Here is a 20,890-nt window from a genome sequence, read left to right on the forward strand (position 1 = left end):
TATACTGCTTAATTAAAAAATTTAAATATCTTTTTTTTTTTTTTTCTGTACTTTTCTGAAGCCGGAAACGGGGAGAGACAGTCAAACAGATTCCCGCATGCGCCCAACCGGGATCCACCCGGCACGCCCACCAGGGGTGACGCTCTACCCACCAGGGGGTGATGCTCTGCCCCTCCGGGGCGTCGCTCTGTTGCGACCAGAGCCACTCTAGCGCCTGAGGCAGAGGCCGAGGAGCCATCCCCAGCGCCCGGGCCATCTTTGCTCCAATGGAGCCTCGGCTGCGGGAGGGGAAGAGAGAGACAGAGAGGAAGCAGAGGGGGAGGGGTGGAGAAGCAGATGGGCGCTTCTCCTGTGTGCCCTGGCTGGGAATCAAACCCGGGACTTCTGCATGCCAGGCCGACGCTCTACCACTGAGCCAACCGGCCAGGGCTAAATATATTTAAAGAACTTAAAAACAGCCTGACCAGGCGGTGGTACAGTGGATAGAGTGTCAGACTGGGACTCTCAGAACCCAAGTTTGAACCCAGAGGTCGCCAGCTTGAGCAGGGGCTCACCAGCTTGAGCGTGGGGTTGCAGGCTTGAGTGTGGGATCATAGACATGACCCCATGGTCATTGGCTTGAGGCCAAAGGTAGTGACTTGAAGCCCAAGGTTGCTGGCTTGAGCAAGGGGTCACTGGCCAGTCCAGTCCAGACACATGGGGGAAAGCAATCAATGAACAACTAAGGTGCTACAACTATGAGTTGATACTTCTTATGTTTTTCCCTTCCTGTCTGTCTATCCCTGTCTGCCCCCCCCCGCCTTTCTCCTTTGCTTAAAAAAAAAAGACCTTTAAAACATTAAATATGTAGATTCAACCTTAATATATGTAATGAAATTTTATTTCAAACATCAAAAAAACATGTAGTTATGCGGACTTAATGCATTGCATCATAGAAATCAGCTCTATCTTTACAATACTGTGTGTCCGTAAAGTCATGGTGCACTTTTGATCAGTCACAGGAAAGCAACAAAAGACAATAGAAATGTGAAATCTGCACCAAATAAAAGGAAAACTCTCCCAGTTTCATACCTATTCAGTGCAGTTCGATGTGGGCTCATGCACAGATTTTTTAGGGCTCCTTAGGTAGCTATCCCGTATAGCCTCTACAGACTCGTCACTGACTGATGGCCTACCAGAACGGGGTTTCTCCACCAAACTGCTGGTTTCCTTCAACTGCTTATCCCACCGAGTAATGTTATTCCTATGTGGTGGCGCTTCGTTATAAACGCGCCGATATTCACGTTGCACTTTGGTCACGGATTCAAATTTAAAGATTTTTTTTTTTTTACAGAGACAGAGAGAGAGTCAGAAAGAGGGATAGACAGAGACAGACAGACAGGAACAGAGAGGGAGATGAGAAACATCAATCATCAGCTTATCGTTGCCACACCTTAATTGTTCATTGATTGCTTTCTCATATGTGCCTTGACCGTGGGGCTGCAGAAGGCCGAGTAACCCCTTGCTCAAACCAGATGAGCCTACGCTCAAGCTGGCGACCTCAGGGTCTCGAACCTGGGTCCTTGGCATCCCAGTCCAACACTCTATCCACTGCGCCACCACCTGGTCAGGCCACGGATTCGAATTTAGCGAGCCACAGAACACACTGAACCTTCCTCTGTACCGTCCACATCTCGACTGGCATGGCCGTGGGCTGCTCCGTTGTATACACGGTGTTATGTCATCATCTGCGCATGCGCACATGCTGCCACATTATCCTACAGAAACTGGGAGGGTTTTCCTTTTATTTGGTGCAGATTTCACATTTCTATCGTCTTTTGTTGCTTTCCTGTGACCGGTCAAAAGTGCACCATGACTTTACAGACACACTGTATATTCTACTTTCCCATCTCTAAAACAAATCATGAGGCCTCCACATTCATTGTAGTTTTTACAAGAAATGTTTTGGAAATCTCTTTTTTTTTTTTAAGTGAGAGGAGGGAGAGATAGAGAGACAGACTTCTGCATACATCCTAACTAGGATCCATCCAGCAACCCCCATCTGGGCAGATGCTGAATCAACTGAGCTATCCTCAGTGCCTGAGGCTGACACTCAGACCAGTCAAGCCCACTGACTGTGAGAGGGGAAGAGAGAGAGAAGGGAGAGAGGCAGGGGAAGAGAAACAGATGGTTGCTTCTCCTGTGTGCCCTGATCAGGGATCGAACCTGGGACGTCTGCTTGCTGGGCTGATGCTCTGTCCACTGAGCCAACCAGCCAGGGATGGAAATCTCTTTTTAGTATACATCTGTTCATGAAAATTTGTAAAATTTACCCCTTATAATCCTTTAATATTTTCCAAAAAAGAAGAGCTTTCTATAACTATATCTGTTCTGATTTTCATTTTTTAGCATTCACATGAATGCACAGAATAGTTAAAATAACACTCTTCCTCTTATTCACAATGTTCACATTAGATTACAGTCTTTCAGCCCTGGCTGGTTGGCTCAGCAGTAGAGCATCGATCTGGCATGTGGAAATCCTAGGTTTAATTCCTGGTCAGGGCACACAGGAGAGGCAAACATCTGCTTCTTCCCCCCATCCCTTTCTTTCTTTCTTTCTCTCTCTCTCTCTTCTCCCGCAGCCATGGCTTGATTGGTTTGAGCACGTTGGCCCCAGTCACTGAGGATGGCTCTGTTGAGCCTCTGCCTCAGGTGCTAAAAATAGCTTGGTTGCCAGTGCCCCAGATGGGCAGAGCATCCTCCCAGATAGAAGTTGCTGGGTGAATCCCAGTCAGGATGTATTTGGAGTCTGTCTCTGTATCTCCCCTACTCTCACTTAAAAAAATATATTACAGTCTTGTTTCCTTATAGATAAATGTCCATATGACATCATCTCTATGTCAATGAAAAAGTATCAACTATAACTATTCATTATCTTAGTAGTAAAATGAAAGTATAGTAATCTATATCAGTGGTTTTCAACCTTTTTACACTTGGAGAGAGGTGAAAATAGGGTAATTATTTTAGGGATTGCTAAGGTAGAAATCACCCTGAGCATGAGTGAATTTAACTAAGATCATTGGGTCTATATCTTCTATTTTTTTAATATAGAAATTAAATGTAATGGGGTGACATTGATCAATAAGAGTACATAGGTTTCAGATAAACATCTCTATAGCAGTTGAACTGTTAATTTTGTTGAGTGCCCATCACCCAAAGTCAAATCATTTTCTGTCACTGTATATTTGTCCCTCTTTATTCCCCATTCCCCCCCACTCCCCTTCACCTAGAAACTGCTTCACTTTTATCTATGTCTATGAGTCTCAGTTTTATATTCCACCTATCTGTGAAATATAGTTCTTCGCTTTTTCTGATTTACTTATTTCACTCAGTATAATATTCTCAAGGTCTATCCATGTTGTCGTAAATGGCAATATGTCATCATTTCTTATGGCTGAGTAACATTCCATTGTATATATGTACCACATCTTCTTTATCAAATACTCTATCGAGGGACACTGGTTTTTCCATGTCTTGGCCACTGTGAAAAATGCTGCAATGAACATGGGAATGAATGTGTCTTTGTGTACAGATGTTTTCAAGTTTTTTGGGTAGATACTCAGTAGAGGAATTGCTGGGTCATATGGTAATTTATAATTTTTTGAGGAACCATCATATTGTCTTCCATAATGGCTGTACCAGATTACATCCCCACCAACAGTGAATGAGGGTTCCTTTTTTCTCCACAGCCTCTCCAACACATGTTATTACCTGTCTTGTTGATAACAGCCAATCTAACAGGTGTGAGGATATCTCATTGTAATTTTGATTTGCATTTCTCAAAAAGCTAGTGAAGATGAGCATCTTTTCATATATCTATATGTTGTTTGTATGTCTTAATGGGAGAAATGTCTATTCAGATCCTCATTTTTTATTTTATTTATTTTTTAAAGATTTTGTTTATCTATTTTAGAGAGGAAAGAGAGAGAGAGAGGGAGAGAAGGGAAGGAGGAGCAGGAAGCATCAACTCCCACATGTACCCTGACCAGGCAAGTCCAGGGTTTTGATGTTGCCACCTCAGCATTCCAGGTCAAGGCTCCACCTACCGCGCCACCACAGGCCAGGCCTCCATCTTTTTTTAATTGGATTGCTTGCTTGTTTGTTGCTGAGCTTTTTGAGTTCTTTATATATTATGGATATTAACCCCTTATGAGAGCTGTTGTTTGTGAATATCATCTCCCATTTGGTTGGATGCCTTTTTGTTTTGTTGTTGGTTTCTTTTGCTGTGCAGAAGCTTTTTAGTTTGATATATTCCCATTCATTTATGATTGCCTTTACTTCCCTTGCCTTTGTGGTCAAATTCATAAAATTTTCTCTGTGGCCAAGGTCTATAAGTTTAGTACCTATGTTTTCTTCTAGGTAATTTATTGTTTCAGTTCTTATATTTAGGTCTTTGATCCATTTTCAATTAATTTTTGTGCATGGGAACAAGGTATAGTCAAGTTTTATTCTTTTGCATGTGGCTTTCCAATTTCCCCAGCATCATTTTTTTTATTTTTTTATTTTTATTTTTATTTATTTTTGGTGGCAGAGACAGAGAGAGAGTCAGAGAGAGGGACAGACAGACAGGAAGGGAGAGAGACGAGAAACATCAATTCTTCATTGCAGTTCCTTTGTTGTTCATTGATTGATTTCTCATATGTGCTTTGATCAGGGGCTACAGCAGACCGAGTAACCCCTTGCTTGAGCCAGCGACCTTGGGCTCAAGCTGGTGAGCCTTGCTTAAACCTGATGAGCCCACGTTCAAGCTGGCGAACTCGGGGTCTCAAACCTGGGTCCTCCGTGTCCCAGTTTGACAGTCTATCCACTGCGCCCCAGCATCATTTTTTGAAGAGCCTTTCTTTTCTCCAGTGTATGGTTTTGGCTCCTTTGTCAAAGATCATTTGTCCATCTATATGTAGTTTTATCTCTGGGCTCTTGATTTTGTTCCATTGGTCTGTATGTCTGTTTTTCTGCCAATACCTTGTTGTTTTGATTATTGTGGCTCTGTAGTATAATTTGAAGTCAGGTAGTGTGATACCTCTGTCTCCATTCTTTTTTTTCTCAGAAGTGTTTTGGCTATTTTGGGTCTTATGGTTCCATACAAATCTGATGATTCTTTGTTCTATTTCTTTTAAAAATGACTTTGGGATTTTAATGGGGATTGCATTGAATTTGTATACTGCTTTGGGTAATATGGACATTTTAATTGTGTTGATTTTTCCAATCCATGAACATGGAATATTTTTTTATTTCATTTTGTCTTTTTCAATTTCTTTCAGTAATGCTTTGTAGTTTTCAATATATAACTCCTTCACATCCTTAAGTTTATTCATAGGTATTTTTCATCGTTGCAATTGTAAAAGGAATTTTTAAAAATTTAGTTTCTGAAGTTTTGTTGTTGGCATATGGGAAAGCAGGAGATTCTTGTATGTTGATTTTGTATCCTGCAACTTTACTGTATTTGTTTATTGTTTCTAATAGATTTTCGGTAGAGTCTTTGAGGTATTCTATATACAGGATCATGTCATCTTCTTCTTTCCCAGTATGAATGCCTTTTATTTTTTTCTTTTGACTAATTGCTCTGGCTAAAACTTCCAGAACTATGTTGAATAAGAGTAGAGAGAGTGGACAGTCTTGTCCTGTTCCTGATTTTAGAGGAAAAGCTTTCATTTTTTCACCATTTAGTATATTAGCTGATGGTTTGTCATATATGGCCTTAGATTATGTTGAAGTATTTTCCTTCTATACCCATTTTATTGAGTGTTTTAAACATAAATGGATGTTGTATCTTATTGAATACCTTTTCTGCATCTATTTTTTTTTAAGATTTTATTTATTCATTATAGAGAGGGGAGAGAGAGAGAGATAGAAGGGGGGAGGAGCAGGAAGCATCAACTCCCATATGTGCCTTGACCAGGCAAGCCCAGGGTTTTGAACTGGCAACTTCAGTATTTGCAGGTTGACTCTTTATCCACTGTGCCACCACAGGTCAGGCTCTGCATCTATTGATAAGATCATATGAATTTTGCCCTTTGTTTTGTTGTTGTGGTATATTATATTAATTGATTTGCATATGTTGAACCATTCTTACTCCTGGAATGAATCCTACTTGCTCATGATATATTTGATTCGGTAGTATTTAGTTTCAGATTTTTGCTTCTGTATTCATTAGAGATAATTAGTAATTTTTCTTTTTTGAATTATCCTTGCCAGGTTTTGGTATCAGGGTCAGCCTCATAAAATGAGTTAGGGAGTATTGCTTCTTCTTTTGTTTTTGGAAGACTTTGAGAAGGATAGGTACCAAATCTTTTTTGAATGTATGGTGAATTCACCAGTGTAGCCATCTGGTCCTGGACTTATATTTTTGGGGAGGTTTTTGATAGTTGTTTCTATTTCATTCCTGCTTCTAGGTCTATTTATTTTTCACTTCTTTGTGAATCAGGCTAGGAAGATTGTATAGTTCTAGGATAGTGGTTGGCAAACGGCAGCTCGCAAGCCACATGTGGCTCTTTGGCCCCTTGAGTGTGGCTCTTCCACAAAGGCCAGCTTAGGAGTACCCTAATTAAGTTAATAACAATGTACCTACCTATATAGTTTAAGTTTAAAAAATTTGGCTCTCAAAAGAAATTTTAATATCAATAGTTGTACTGTTGATATTTGGCTCTGTTTGCCAACCACTGTTCTAGGAACTTATCCATTTGTAGATTGTTGAATTTAGTGGCATATAATCATTCATAGTATGTATTCTAATATGATCCTTTGTATATCTATGATGTCTATGGTAATTTTTCCTCTTTCATTTTGGATTTTGTTCATATGAGTCATTTTGTTGTTGTTGTTCCTTAGTGAGTCTCGTCAGGGGTTTGTCAATTTTATTGATCTTTTCAAAGAACCAGCTCTTTGTTGCATTATTTTATTTTTTGTAGGTATTTTGTCCTCTATTTCATTTAATTCTGCTCTAATTTTTACTATTTTTTTCTGACTTTGGGTTGCCTTTGCTCTTCTTTTTCTAGTGTTTTAGATGTGATGTTAGGTTCTTTACTTGGGATCTCTCTTGTTTCTTGATGTAATCCTATAATGATATAAACTTCCCTCTTATTACTGCTTCACTGTATCCCAGAAGTTTTGATATGTTGTGTTGTCATTCTCATTTGTCTGTATATATCTTTTGCTCTCTGCTTTTATTTCTTCTTTGACCCAATCCTGTTTTAGAATTATGTCATTTAATTTCTACATTTTTCTTTACTTCCTTTTTGCAGTTGAATGCTAATTTTTGAGCCTTATGGTTAGAGAATGTGCTTGGTATAATTTCAATCTTTTTGAATTTGTTGAGGTTAGTTTTCTGGCCCAACATATTCTATGCTTGAGAATGTTCCATGCACACTGGAAAAGAATGTATAATCTGATATACTGGGATGAAATGTTCTGTAAATGTCTATTATGTCCATTTGGTCAAGTGTGTCATTTAAGGCCAACCTTTTTTTCTCCCTCCCTCCCTCCCTTCCTTCCTTCCTTCCTTTTTCTTTCTTTCTTTTTTTTTGAGATTTTTTTTGTGTGTGACAGAGACAGAGAGAGACAGAGAGAGGGACAGAAGATAGGGACAGACAGACAGGAAGGAAGAGAGATGAGAAGCATCAATTCTTTGTTGCAGCACCTTAGTTATACATTGATTGCTTTCTCATATGTGCCTTAATTAGGGGGCTATACTAGAGCAGATTGACCCCTTGCTCAAGCCATTGACTTTGGACTTCAAGCCAGCGACCAGAGGGTAATGTCTATGATCCCACACTCAAGTTAGCTACCTTGTGCTCAAGCTGGTGAGCTTGCACTCAAGCCAGATGAGCCTGTGCTTAAGCCGATGACCTTGGGGTTTCAAACCTGGGTCCTCTGCATACCAGTTCAACACTCTATCCACTGCGCCACCACCTGGTCAGGTGAGATTTTATTTATTGATTTTACAGAAAGGAGAGGGGGTGGGAAATGAGAAGTATCAATTGATAGTTGCTTTGCTTTAGGTGTTCATTAATTGCTTGTTTTATGTGCCTTGACCAGGCAAGCCCAGGGTTTTGAACTAGCAACCTCAGCATTCCAGGTTGATGCAGGTGGTGCATCTACTGCACCACCATAGGCCAGGCCAATATTTCTTTATTGATTTTCTGTTTGGATAATCTATCTAAAGCTGTCAATGGTGTGTTAAGATCTCTAAGTATGATTATTTTGTCTGTTTCTCTTTTTTGTTCTGTTAGTAGGTATCATATATTGTGGTGCTCCCTGGTTTGGTGCATATATATTAAGTGTGATGTCTTCTTGATATTGTGTCTCCTTTGTAATTATGAAATCCATCTCTGTCTCTGGTTACCTTTGTTGTCTTGAAGTCAGCATTTTCAGCTATTATTATGGCTATACCTGCTTTTCTTTGGATATTATTTGCTTGGAGAATTGTTTTTCAACCTTTCACTTTGAGTCTACTTTTGTCCTAGCTTAGGTGTGTTCCCTGAAGGCAGCATATGGTTGTGTTTTGCTTTTTGATCCAATCTGCTACTCTGGGCCTCTTTATTGGTGAGTTCAGTCCATACATTTAGGGTAATTATTGATGCTTGAGAATTTCCTATAGTTATTTTATGTTTTGTTTTCTGGTAACTCTGAGTCTCTTTGGGTTATTTTCCTTTGTGTTTCTATCAGTTTTTATTTGGTGGTATTCCATATTTCTTTCCTCAATTTCCTCTTTTGTTAAACTTTGTGTTTCAGTATTGGTTTTTTTCGTGGGTGGTTACCATTAGGCTATTAAGAAAAAAATTTTCAGCCCTGGCCAGTTTGTTCAGTGGTAGAGCGTCGGCCTGTTGTGTGGATGTCCTGGGTTCGATTTCCAGTCAGGGTACACAGGAGAAGTGCCCATCTGCTTCTCCACCACTCCCCCCCTCACTTTTCTCTCTCTCTTCTCCTCTCTCTGGCAACCAAGGCTTGATTAGAGTAAGTTGGCCCTGGACGCTGAGGATGGCTCCATGGCCTCCACCTCAGGTGCTAAAAAATGGCTCTGGATACAACAAAGCAAGGGCCCCAGATGGGCAGATTATCGTCCCCTAGTGGACTTACTGGGTGGATCTCAGTTGGGGTGCATGCGGGAGTCAGTCTCTGCCTCCTCTCCTTTCACTAAAAAAAAGAAAAAAGAAAACAATTTTTTCATATATACAAGAGTCCTTTGTCTTATGAGTGCTTGTGCACTTCATCCTCTTTTGCTACTTCAGATCTTTATTCTCTCCTCTTTTATGTTTTTGTTGTCACAGATTATCCTTGTTTCTATTGTAATCTTGTTGGAGCTTTTACTTATAGTTTTGTGTTGTTTTGTTCTTTGTTTCTGGTAGAATAACCCCCTTGAGTATTTCCTACAGTCGGGATTTTCTGGGGATAAATTCCCTCAGCTCTGTAAGTCTGGAAAAGTTTTTATTTATTCTTCATATTTGAAGGATAACTTTGATAGATATAGTGTACTTGGCTCGTAATTCCTCTCTTTCAGTACTTTGAATATTTGGCTCCACTCTCTTCTGGCTTGTAAAGCCTCTCTTCTGGCTGAGAAGTCTGATGATAACCTGATAGGCTTTCCTTGATATGTCATGTTCTTCTCCTCCCTAGCTTCCTTGAAGATGCTTTCTTTGTCATTGATTTTTGACAATTTTATTACAGTGTGCCTTGGAGAAGGCCTGTTTGGGCTGAGGTAACTAGGCATTCTGTTTGCTTCTTGGATTCGAGGATCTACCTCTTTCCATAGACTTGGGAAGTTCTCATTAGTTATTTGTTTGAATAGGCTCTCCATTCCCTTCTGTGTCTCCTCTTCTTCTGATATACCCATTATTCTTATATCGTTCTTTCTGATGAAGTTAGACAATTCTCGTGGAACTCTCTCATTAAGTTTTATTTTATTTTAGTGAGAGGAGGGGAGGCAGAGACAGACTCCCACATGTGCCCCCAACTGGGATCCACTTGGCAAGCCTCCTCAGGGGCGATGCTCTGCCCATATAGGGCCCGTGCTTCATTGTAACTGGAGTCATCTTTTAGCAACTGAGGTGGAAGCCATGGAGCTATTCTCAGTACCCAGGGCCAACTTGCTCTAATCGAGCTTGGCTGCAGGAGGGGAGGAGAAGAGGGAGAGAGAGAGAGAGAGAGAGAGAGAGAGAGAGAGAGAAAAGCAAGAGGGGGAGGGGTAGAGAAGCAGATCGGCACTTCTCCTGTGTGCCCTAACAGGGAATCAAACCTGGGACTTCCACACACCAGGCCAACGCTCTAACACTGAGCCAACCAGTCAGGGCCTTAGTTATCTTTCTTTATGAAATTAAATATAATTACCTTTGTTTCGGAAGTTATAAGTATTGATTCAATTTCTGCATCAAGTTTTAGTAGATTCTATAATGTCTTTTATCATTTAGTGCTTATATACTTTGTTGATTCAGGTCAGGACACATTTATTAAGTGCCTGCTATTGTGTTTTTGGTTACAAAACAAGTACTAGGATACAAGCTATGATATCATCTATGAAACAGTGGTTCAAGTACTTAGCTTGAACTAAATTGAAATTAGCTGTGCTTATTTCACAGTCTTGTAGATCAAACTTTTCTCCCTAGATAGACATATACATAAATATTCCTCCCAAGCATGCAGTGCAGTGGCATAAGGGGCTTGAGAATGATGTTATTTTGGGTTAGATCTATAACCCCTAGATACAGTGCTTGCCAATATAGTGCCACTATAGACATTTTAGGAGACAGGCTTCTGCAAAGTCCTTACTTCACAGTGAGTAAGTAACCTTTGAAATCGGGCTTCATATGTTTAACAGAAGACAGTATTTTTCCTATGTGATGGGACATTTTATCTGATAGATATATTTATAATTTCCAGCTGGATTTATCTGTTTTTTCTTTAATTGCAGATATAGGGCAGTGACTTTTGAAATGTTTACAGCTGATCTTTAAGATACCTTAGGTTTCTAAAAATATAAACCTTAGTGATATCTCTTTCCCCAACCACAAAGGGAGACATTTGTCATACAAGCTACCTTCTACTCTCCACTCTGACACACACACTTACTTAATGTACTCACAGGCGTGTGTGCTATATAGATACATCTCTCTCTCTCTCTCTCTCTCTCTCTCTCTCTCTCTCTCTGTTTTATAGTATGAAAGGCTTTTCTTTGTCTACATACTAAGACCTGTAGGAGTTTAGTGTGTGAAATAGGATTTGAAGTAGACATACCTTTCTGCTCTAATAGGTAGAGGTAGAGGTAGCAGATTTTCTCCTCTGAAGACCCTTGGCAATTGCATTAATTTGTTGATTTTGTTTCTTGGCAAAATAGTTGTGGAATTGTTATAAAAATATATAAAGGTGTGTGTGTGTGTGTGTGTGTGTGTGTGTGTGTGTGTGTGTGTGTGTGAATAGCTTAAAAATGTCTGCAGTATAGCCTGACCAGGTGGTGGTGCAGTGGATAGAGTGTCAACCTGGAACTCAGAGGACCCATGTTCAAAACCCCAAGATTGCTGGCTTGAGCGTGGGCTCATTCAGCTTCAGTGCAAGTTGCCAGCTTGAGCATGGGATCATAGACATAACTCTATGGTTGCTGGGTTGAAGCCCACCAGTGAGCACAGGTCACTGGTTTGAGCAAGGGTTTGCTGGCTTGCCTGAATCCCCATGGTCAAGGCACATATGAGAAAGCAATCAATGAACAACTAAAGTGCTGCAACTATGAATTGATGCTTCTCATCTCTTTACCATCCTGTCTCTCTGTCTCTGTCTCTCTCTCTCTCAAAAAAGGTCTGCAATATATATATGATATTTCAGAAAATGAAACTCTTTTTTTGTCTCCTAGGGGAAAGGGTGGTGGCCTTTGCTGCTGTAGAAGGAATTTTTTTCTCGGGATCTTTTGCTGCTATATTCTGGTTAAAGAAAAGAGGTCTTATGCCTGGACTCACCTTTTCCAATGAACTCATCAGTAGAGATGAAGTAAGTAATAAAGTATTTTTCTAGTTATATTTGTATTCATTCATATTTGGTGTTCATTTATTTTTCTTTCCCCTGGGAAATGCTTGTGGTGACACAAGGATACTGGTAATTATAAATAAATAAGAAGTAATTTCTTTTTTTTTTTTAATTTATTTTTTACAGAGACAGAGAGTGAGTCAGAGAGAGGGATAGACAGGGACAGACAGACAGGAACGGGGAGAGATGAGAAGCATCAATCATTAGTTTTTCATTGCGCGTTGCAACACCTTAGTTGTTCATTGATTGCTTTTTCATATGTGCCTTGACCGCGGGCCTTCAGCAGACCGAGTGACCCGTTGCTGGAGCCAGCGACCTTGGGTTCAAGCTGGTGGGATTTTGCTCAAACCAGATGAGTCCGCGCTCAAGCTGGTGACCTTGGGGTCTCGAACCTGGGTCCTCTACATCCCAGTTCCACGCTCTATCCACTGCGCCACTGCCTGGCCAGGCAAGAAGTAATTTTTTCATTGGCTTTTAAAACACTGTGCTTTCTTCTTGCCTCTTACTGTTTCTCCTCAGTCTCCTCTGCTCATCCTTAAATATTTATTGCACTTTTCGTTCCCATCATGGCCTTTCTCACTGTACAGGACCGCCTGGTCTTACTTTTCCCCATGGAATCAGCTACCATCCAGATACTCACACCAACTAAAACTTTATCTACAGCCCATATATTCTTTCCTGTGTATTCGAGTGCACATTAGATAGTTTCTCCTGGAAGCCAAAGTCAAACTCGTCCTCCTTCTCCCAAGATTTATTCTTCCTTCTGTTTTCCCTATCTCATAGAGGTTTGCTAACTTCCATCCAATCATTTAAATTTGAAGCCTAAGAGTCGTTTTAGATTATTTCTTTTTCACACACACCCAAACAGTAACTAAATCTTGTCTCTTTCCTACCAATTATTTTTGTTTGTTGATTACCTTCCTACAAGTTGCAACTCAAAACTTTCCTGACCCAATTAGGTAAAATTGACCACTTTTTCTCTATGTATCTCTTTGAAACCAGAACTTGTATCTTATAGTTCATGACATATGTTGCATTTCTTTTCTTTCTCCTCTGCTGGACTCTAAACTCCTTGAGTGTAGAAACCTTGTCCTTGATCTTTCTGTTCTCGCTATTAAGCCCATTATAGCAATTCAGTTCACATCTATTGACTACACTAATCCTGGCTCCTCAGTTTATGACCTCTAAGTGACCGTGATAAATTACATAACTTCTTTGAGCCTCATGATCTTCAACTATAAACTGTAACAGGGTTTTGTTAAAATACAGTTAAACAGTATGTGAGAAAGTACTTTTTAGGTGCCATAAACTGCTTTAGATAATTATTTTTTATTTCATGTCTTTGAATTTCTAATAATTTTTTATCATAAATGTCAGATGTGATTATTATATAGAATTAAGAGAATAAAATCACTCAATCTTGGCACACAGAGCTAACCACTTTTGGTATTTCATTGTATTTCTTTCTAGATAGTTTTCTGTGTTTAAATCTATGTAGATATATACAGACATCATATTTTACAACTTGAGATGTTGTTTTTTTAGTAGTTTTGTAAAGCTATTATTTTTTCACTTAGAATATTATGAGCATTTTTGACATTAAAACATTTTTCATAAATAGTTTTGTTAGATATATAATATTCTAATGAATAGTGTCATTGTTGGACTATTGTATAATTAGAAATTTAGGTTTCTTCCGGGTTTTTTTGTTTATATTTGCTTTGCTATAATGCAAAATTCATATCTTTGGCCCTGGCTGGATAGCTGAGTTGGTTAGAGCATCGTCCTGAGATGCCAAGTTTGCAGGTTCGATCTCTGGTCAGGGCACACACAGGAATAGATGTTTCTGTCTCTCCCTCTCTTCCTAATCAATAAATAAAAATTTAAAAAAAATTATATCTTTGTACATAAACTTTGTCCCAAATTCATATTATTTTCCAAAACAGATTCTCTAGAAATAGAATTACTAGATTATAAAGTATGAACATTTTAAAAGGCCATTCATACTTGTTTGTAGATTTCTTCTCAGAAATTTTATAGCAATTTTCACTCCTACTTAACAATATATGAACATGCCTTTTCTTGCAGACTCTTACCAGAATTTGGATTTATGTGTTAAATATTTGACAGGTTTGATAGGGGTAATGGTATTTCATTATTGGTTTTATTTGCATTTGTTTGATTACTACTTAGATTAAACATTTTTAAAATAATGATATTAGCCACTTATATTTTATTTTATTTATTTTATTTTTGTATTTTTATGAAGTGAAAAGCAGGGAGGCAGAGAGACAGACTCCCACGTGCTCCCTACTGGGATCCACCCAGCAAGCCCACTAAGGGGCAATGCTCTGCCCATCTGAGGCATTGCTCCACTGCAACCAGAGCCATTCTAGAGCCTGAGGCGGAGGCCATGGAGCCATCCTCAGTGTCCGGGCCAACTTTACAACAATGGAGCCTTGGCTCTGGGAGGAGAAGAGAGAGATAGAGAGAAATGAGAGGGGGAAGGGTAGAGAAGTAGATGATTGCTTCTGCTGTGTGCCTTGGCCGAGAATTGAACCTGGAACATCTGCACACTGGGCTGATGCTCTACCACTGAGCCAGCTGGCCAGGGCTGTGTCTTTTTTTCTGTATTTACTTATTCTTATCTTTATTTCTGTTGGTATATATTCTCAATGCATAGTGACTGGGCTCTTTCAATAAATAATTTTTAATTTTAAAAAATATTTATTGCATGAGTATAATATAAAATATGGATTTTATTATTATTATTATTGCTTTTTCTTAAGTGAGAAGCAGGGAGGCAGAGAGACAGACTCTCGCATGCGCTCGACTGGAATCCACTTGGCAATCCCACTAGGGGACGATGCTCTACCCCTCTAGGGCCATTGCTCCATTGCAACCGAGCCATTTTAGTGCCTGAGGCCAGGTCATGGTGTCATCCTCAGTGCCCAGGCCAACTAACTCCATTGGAGCCTTGGCTGCAGGAGGGGAAGAGAGAGACAGAAGGGAGAGGAGGAAGGGTAGACAAGCAGATGGTCACTTCTCCTGTGTACCCTGGCCAGGAATCAAATCTGAGACATCCACATGCTGGGCCGATGCTCTACCACTGAGCCAACAGGCCAGGGCCAGATTTCATTATATATATTTATTACAAATATTTTCCCAGTCCTTTGTTTTTTTATTTTGTTTGTTCTTTTATTATAAAAGCCTGAAATTTATTGATTTACTTCCAGAGATGTGTTAATCACAAATTTTTTTCTGGGCTTTTTAACATTTAACTTTTTAATGTGATTGGAACTTATTTAGTATAAGTATTAAGCTTAGCATAGATATAGTATAGTATAGGATAAGTTAGAATTTTGTTTTATTTTATTCTGTACACTCTTGGGAAGTTTTTAAATTTTCTTTGCTAAGTAATCCATCCTTCTGTAATGTCATTATATATTAAAGTTTTAAGTATTCTAAAATTTGTTTCAGGGCACTTTTTTCTTTTTCATTAACCTATCTGTCAAATTTTATGCCATAATAAACTATTTTAATCATAGTATTTCAGTTTGCTAATTAATAGGATAAATCTTATAATTTTCCTATTAAAAGTTTTCTGATAAGATTCTGCTGATTTTTCCAAATTAAGTTTGTAAAATTGAAATATATTTGATATATAATATTGTGTAAATTTAAAATGTGTGTTGATACATTTGTATATTGTGATATGATTGTCATTGTAGCCATAATTAACATTTGTATCACCTTATATTCTTTAGTAGTTGAAATAATAAGTTCTAGTCTTAGATCTTTGTTTTTTTATTTTTTTTATTTTTGACAGAGACCAGAGAGAGATAGAGGGACAGATAAGGACAGACAGGAAGGAGAGAGATGAGAAGTATCAATTCTTTGTTGTGGCACCTTAGTTGTTCAGTGATTGCTTTCTCATATGTGCCTTGACCGGGGGCCTGCAGCAGACCGAGTGACCCCTTGCTCAAGCCAGTCACCTTGGGCTCAAGCTGGTGAGCCTTGCTCAAACCAGATGAGCCTATACTCAAGCTGGCCACCTCGGGGTTTTGAACCTGGGTTCTCCGTGTCCCAGTTCAACGCTCTATCCACTGTGCCACCACCTGGTCATGCAGATAAGTTTTTTAATTAAAAAACAGTCTCATTAGGATTTGGGGTGGAATTTCTTTAAACCTCAAAATTAACTTGATTCATTTCTTGATTTAGCAATACTAGTGACAACATTTGATTTACTCATCTCTGTAATAGGTAGCTAGTTTCCAGTTCTAATCAACACTTCCTTTAACACCATTTAAATTTATTTGAAATTTAGTCTGGTAATTTGAAGTATCCTCTGGAGTCAAGTCTGGGGAAAATGTTTCACTAGCAAATTTTCTAAGATAAGCTGTTCAAAGAGGTTTTTTTCTGATGGTGGTTTCTTCTAGGAATGACAATTTACCTAGGTAAATAATCTTTGGAATGCAACCTTTGATATTAGTTTTTAGTACTTGTTGATTTATTTAGAAAAACCTAAGCTAACTCTGATTTGTAATCCTTTAAAGTTCATGTGTCTTCCTCTTCCTCATTCCTTGAGGGTTTACAAAATTGTTTCGTTTTCTTTGTAGTTTAGAAATGTTAATTAACTCTGCCTTAGTGTCAGTCTCTGCTAATTTTACTTGGAAAGGCAACTTTCTATATCTGGCCTGTTTCTCTTTTTTGTTTTGAATTTTTTGAAATTTCTTCTGTTGTTTTCAGCTTTATACCATCTGTTCTGTGTTTATTGTGGGTTAAATTATTGTAGTTTGAATCTTTTTACTCTGTTCTTCAACTATATATTTAAGATTCTATACCATTTTTTATATTTGTATAAACGTTTTGTTCTCAAGGCATTTTACAAATTTTCTTTTTCTTCTTTGGTTGCACTATTTGCAGTGTCATCTCTGCTTCATACAGCTTCAAATAGAGTGCTTAATTCTTCAGTTTCCATTTTCATTGCACTGAATTCCTTTCTATCTTGAGCCATTCTTATTTAATATAAATGTCTTTTTGAAATCTCTGAGTTTCATCTGTTCTTTAAATACTTATTTTTCAATCATTTCTTAACTTTTTTAGACATTAAAAATGAATAAACTTTTTTTTTTTTTTGCATTTTTCTGAAGCTGGAAACAGGGAGAGACAGTCAGACAGACTGGCTGCGGGAGGGAAAGAGAGAGACAGAGAGGAAAGCGCGGCGGAGGGGTGGAGAAGCAAATGGGCGCTTCTCCTGTGTGCCCTGGCCGGGAATCGAACCCGGGTCCTCCGTATGCTAGGCCGACGCTCTACCGCTGAGCCAACCGAAAAATGAATAAACTTTTACTTGGGCTCTTCTTGTTTCATTTTCCTTTCCAAAATGCTTTTGGTTGTAGATTTCTGTTGTTCATTCTTTCTTGTTGATGAACTAAGATTTGCTGGCACTGAAAAATTTTCGTTATAGGTTATAGTATTTTAATGAGATTTGAAGGAATGAAGTTTGCAGCCCTCTCAATCCTTCTTCTCTCTTCCAGGGCTTATGTGTTGCATTCCTAGAATTTACTCTATAGGATGCCTGAAACTCACTGTGTGAAAATAGCTGATTAGACATTTTTTGTCATTGGTATTTTTATTCTGTTTTAGGGGCTTCACTGTGACTTCGCTTGCCTGATATTTCAATACTTAGTAAATAAGCCTTCAGAAAAAAGGGTCAGGGAGATCATTGTTGATGCTGTTGAAATTGAGCAGGTAAGCCGGGAAGCTTGTGTGATTATACATCTCTCTCTGAAGTTTTTACCATTATATTCCTGGTTGATTCATATGAAACGGCCATTTTGTAGGTCAAAATAAGTATCAGCAATTTTATATGGTCAATCTGGCAGAACCAATAGATAATGTATTACAATTATTACATCAGTTTATAATTTGGTTTATAAGTAAGTATTATATATTAAAGTTTTATGTATATAAAGTCTGTTTTTTCTGTCTCATTGATCTGTCAAATTTTATGCCCTAACAAACTATTTTAATTATTTTAGTTTTATATTTTTAGGTTGTTAGCTACTGGAGGGCAGTGATAGTTTCTTGTTTGTTTTGTATTCTCAAAAACCTAGGGAGGTATATCTAGCTTGAAGCATGCTTTTAGAATGAATAAATAAATGAATTAGTGAATAGTAAAACTTTATTTATAGCATGTAATGATCTATGACTAGAAAGATCTGGATGCTCCACTTAGGATGCAGTTTTATAATTTGAAAGAACTAGTTTAAAAGTAAAACAAATAAAGAAATTTAATATTGTATAGTTTAACAACTGTACTTTTTATATTGGGAGGAGGGAAAAGGCATAAAATACATTTTGGTATCTTTAATCATTTTAAGAACTAAATCCAGATGGTTGATGTTTGTATTTTTCCTCTATTAACACTTGACCACTGTCTTTTAATATAGTTGGAGTTAAGTTGATCTCCCAACCTTCTGATCCAATCCTATTTCTTTCTCATTTTCTCTGTTCATTGTTTTCTCTCTTTTGTAACATTCTTCCATAATCATATTCCCCACAATGATTGTCTCTGATGACTCTTTTTCTAGATATTTCATAACAAAGTATCTCCTTTTTTCTATTGAGAAGGCATATGAATTCAGGTTCTACATGTGCTACTTTAAAAAATACCAGTAATTTAATAATTTATTCCCATTTATGTTGCCTATTTGAGAATGTGAGATAATATGAACGGAAAATACCCCAAACGTTTTAAAACAAATGGTCATTGTTTGCCATGGTGAAAGAATTTAACCTAGTGTACTTGCCTTGGATAAGATTAATGACTTAAAGGATTAATAAATCTAAAACCCTCTTTTTATGTGGAAAACACATACTTATTTCTTATTCTGTCTTTGTACTGTATTCTGTTTTTGTTTTTATCTCAGGAGTTTTTAACAGAAGCCTTGCCAGTTGGCCTCATTGGAATGAATTGTGTTTTGATGAAACAGTATATTGAATTTGTGGCTGACAGATTATTTGTGGAACTTGGATTCTCAAAAGTAAGCTGTTTTAAAATGTATTACTACTAAGCTAAAATGTTATTGTCAAGTAAGGCCACTAAAATATTATATTTCTAATTAGGGCATTTGTAACATACTAGCTTACTTTTAAAATGTCCATGACAGAGCCTTGTTTTGCATGAACAAATTGGCTTTGCAAAATCCTTGAAAACTTAAAAAAAAATTATTTAGAAAATTAAATTTAATAGGGTGACAATGATCAATAAGAGTACATAGGTTTCAAGTGAACGTTTCTATAGTATTTGAACTGTTGGTTATGATGTATATCCATCACCCAAAGTCAGATCATTTTCCATCACCATATATTTGTCCCTCTTTATCCCCTTCCTTCCCGCCACCCCCAACCCCTGCCTTGAAACTTAAAATGGAATTCACCACAGAAGCAGGAAGCTAATAAGGAACCAATAACTCAATAAATTATTTTGTACTGCTATCTTTAAAAAGAGGATTACTTTTAAAGTAATTGTATTTAATATATATACATGTGTTTTACCCTCATATAAATCTCCGTGTGTCTTTGTTGTAATTTTTGGGTTGATGCTTTTAAATAAGAAAGTTATTATGAAGACATTAACTGTCGTAACTTAACTGAGCTCAGTTATCTCTAGCTTATTTCTGTCATAAATAAATAAATGAAATGAAAAACAGTACAGCCATAAAACAAAGTTATTTCTGTCATTTTGTTTATCAGAGATAATGTGCCTGAGTTTCATAAAGAGGTGTGCTTTTTGTTTGACAGCAGAGGGAAGCTGCAGCCCGACTATATGGGTTTGAATCCTAGTTCCACCACTTTCTAGCTGTGTGACCGTAGGCAAGTTTCCTAACCTCTATCTCAGTTTCCTATCAGTTAAATGGAGATAATAATAATAATAATAATAATAATACTCACTAGAAAAGATTGTTGATGAATTCCATACTTAAAGCACTTAAAATAGTGCCAGACATACAGTGAATGCATACTAAATGGTCATATTGTATTCAACATCAATGGAACAAACATTCACAGAACTTTACTATGTACTACACTATGGTAATTAAAAATTACAGGTTTTGATTTTTAGCATGGAAATCTAAGTTTAAATTGTATTTATTTAGAAGCCTGATGAAATGTATAATTCTAGGGTGTTACCTTTCTTGGTAATGCATTTATTTTCTGGTAACCACAGAAATACCGTAAAGAGTCAGATGAGAGAAAAGTTGTGTTTTTTTTTACAGAGACAGAGAGTCAGAGAGAGAGGGATAGATAGGGACAGACAGGAATGGAGAGAGATGAGAAGCATCAATCATTAGTTTTTTGTTGCGACACCTTAGTTGTTCATTGATTGCTTTCTCATATGTGCCTTGACTGTGGTCCTTCAGCAGACCAAGTAACCCCTTGCTCAAGCCAGCAACCTTGGGTCCAAGTTGGTGAGCTTTGCTCAAACCAGATGAGCCTGCGCTCAAACTGGTGACCTCAGGGTCTTGAACCTGGGTTCTCCGCATCCTAGTTTGATGCTCTATCCACTGTGCCACCGCCTGGTCAGGCGAGAGAAAGGATTTTTATAAGATTTTTTTATTTTAGTTGCAAGAGACTATATTTATCAATAATTAATGAGAGAAATCAAGATTATAATTGTACTAATATGATCTCTTAAATTTATAAACTATGTATTAAGATATATATTTTGTTCCTAAGTTATACCAGTATGTTTGCTATAGGAAAATTAATTTGCTTAACTTAAACCTTAAAGCGAACTTGCTATCCTTTATCCCACCACCATATCCTCACACCCATCCAT

At 37.9% G+C, this 20,890-nt stretch overlaps 1 protein-coding gene across 3 annotated transcripts in view; it reads left to right on the forward strand.

The window, feature by feature from the left end:
• RRM2B (ribonucleotide reductase regulatory TP53 inducible subunit M2B) overlaps positions 1–20,890 on the forward strand; it is a 44,028-nt gene that overhangs the window by 16,931 nt on the left and 6,207 nt on the right. For all 3 annotated transcript variants that reach the window (XM_066265916.1, XM_066265915.1, XM_066265917.1), the window contains exons 6-8: positions 11,876–12,009; positions 17,692–17,796; positions 18,978–19,091. In XM_066265916.1, the coding sequence (XP_066122013.1) occupies positions 11,876–12,009; positions 17,692–17,796; positions 18,978–19,091 (353 nt within the window). The remainder of the gene's footprint in view (positions 1–11,875; positions 12,010–17,691; positions 17,797–18,977; positions 19,092–20,890) is intronic.

This window comes from Saccopteryx bilineata, chromosome 3 (genome assembly GCF_036850765.1).
Source record: "Saccopteryx bilineata isolate mSacBil1 chromosome 3, mSacBil1_pri_phased_curated, whole genome shotgun sequence".
Taxonomy (NCBI): domain Eukaryota; kingdom Metazoa; phylum Chordata; class Mammalia; order Chiroptera; family Emballonuridae; genus Saccopteryx; species Saccopteryx bilineata.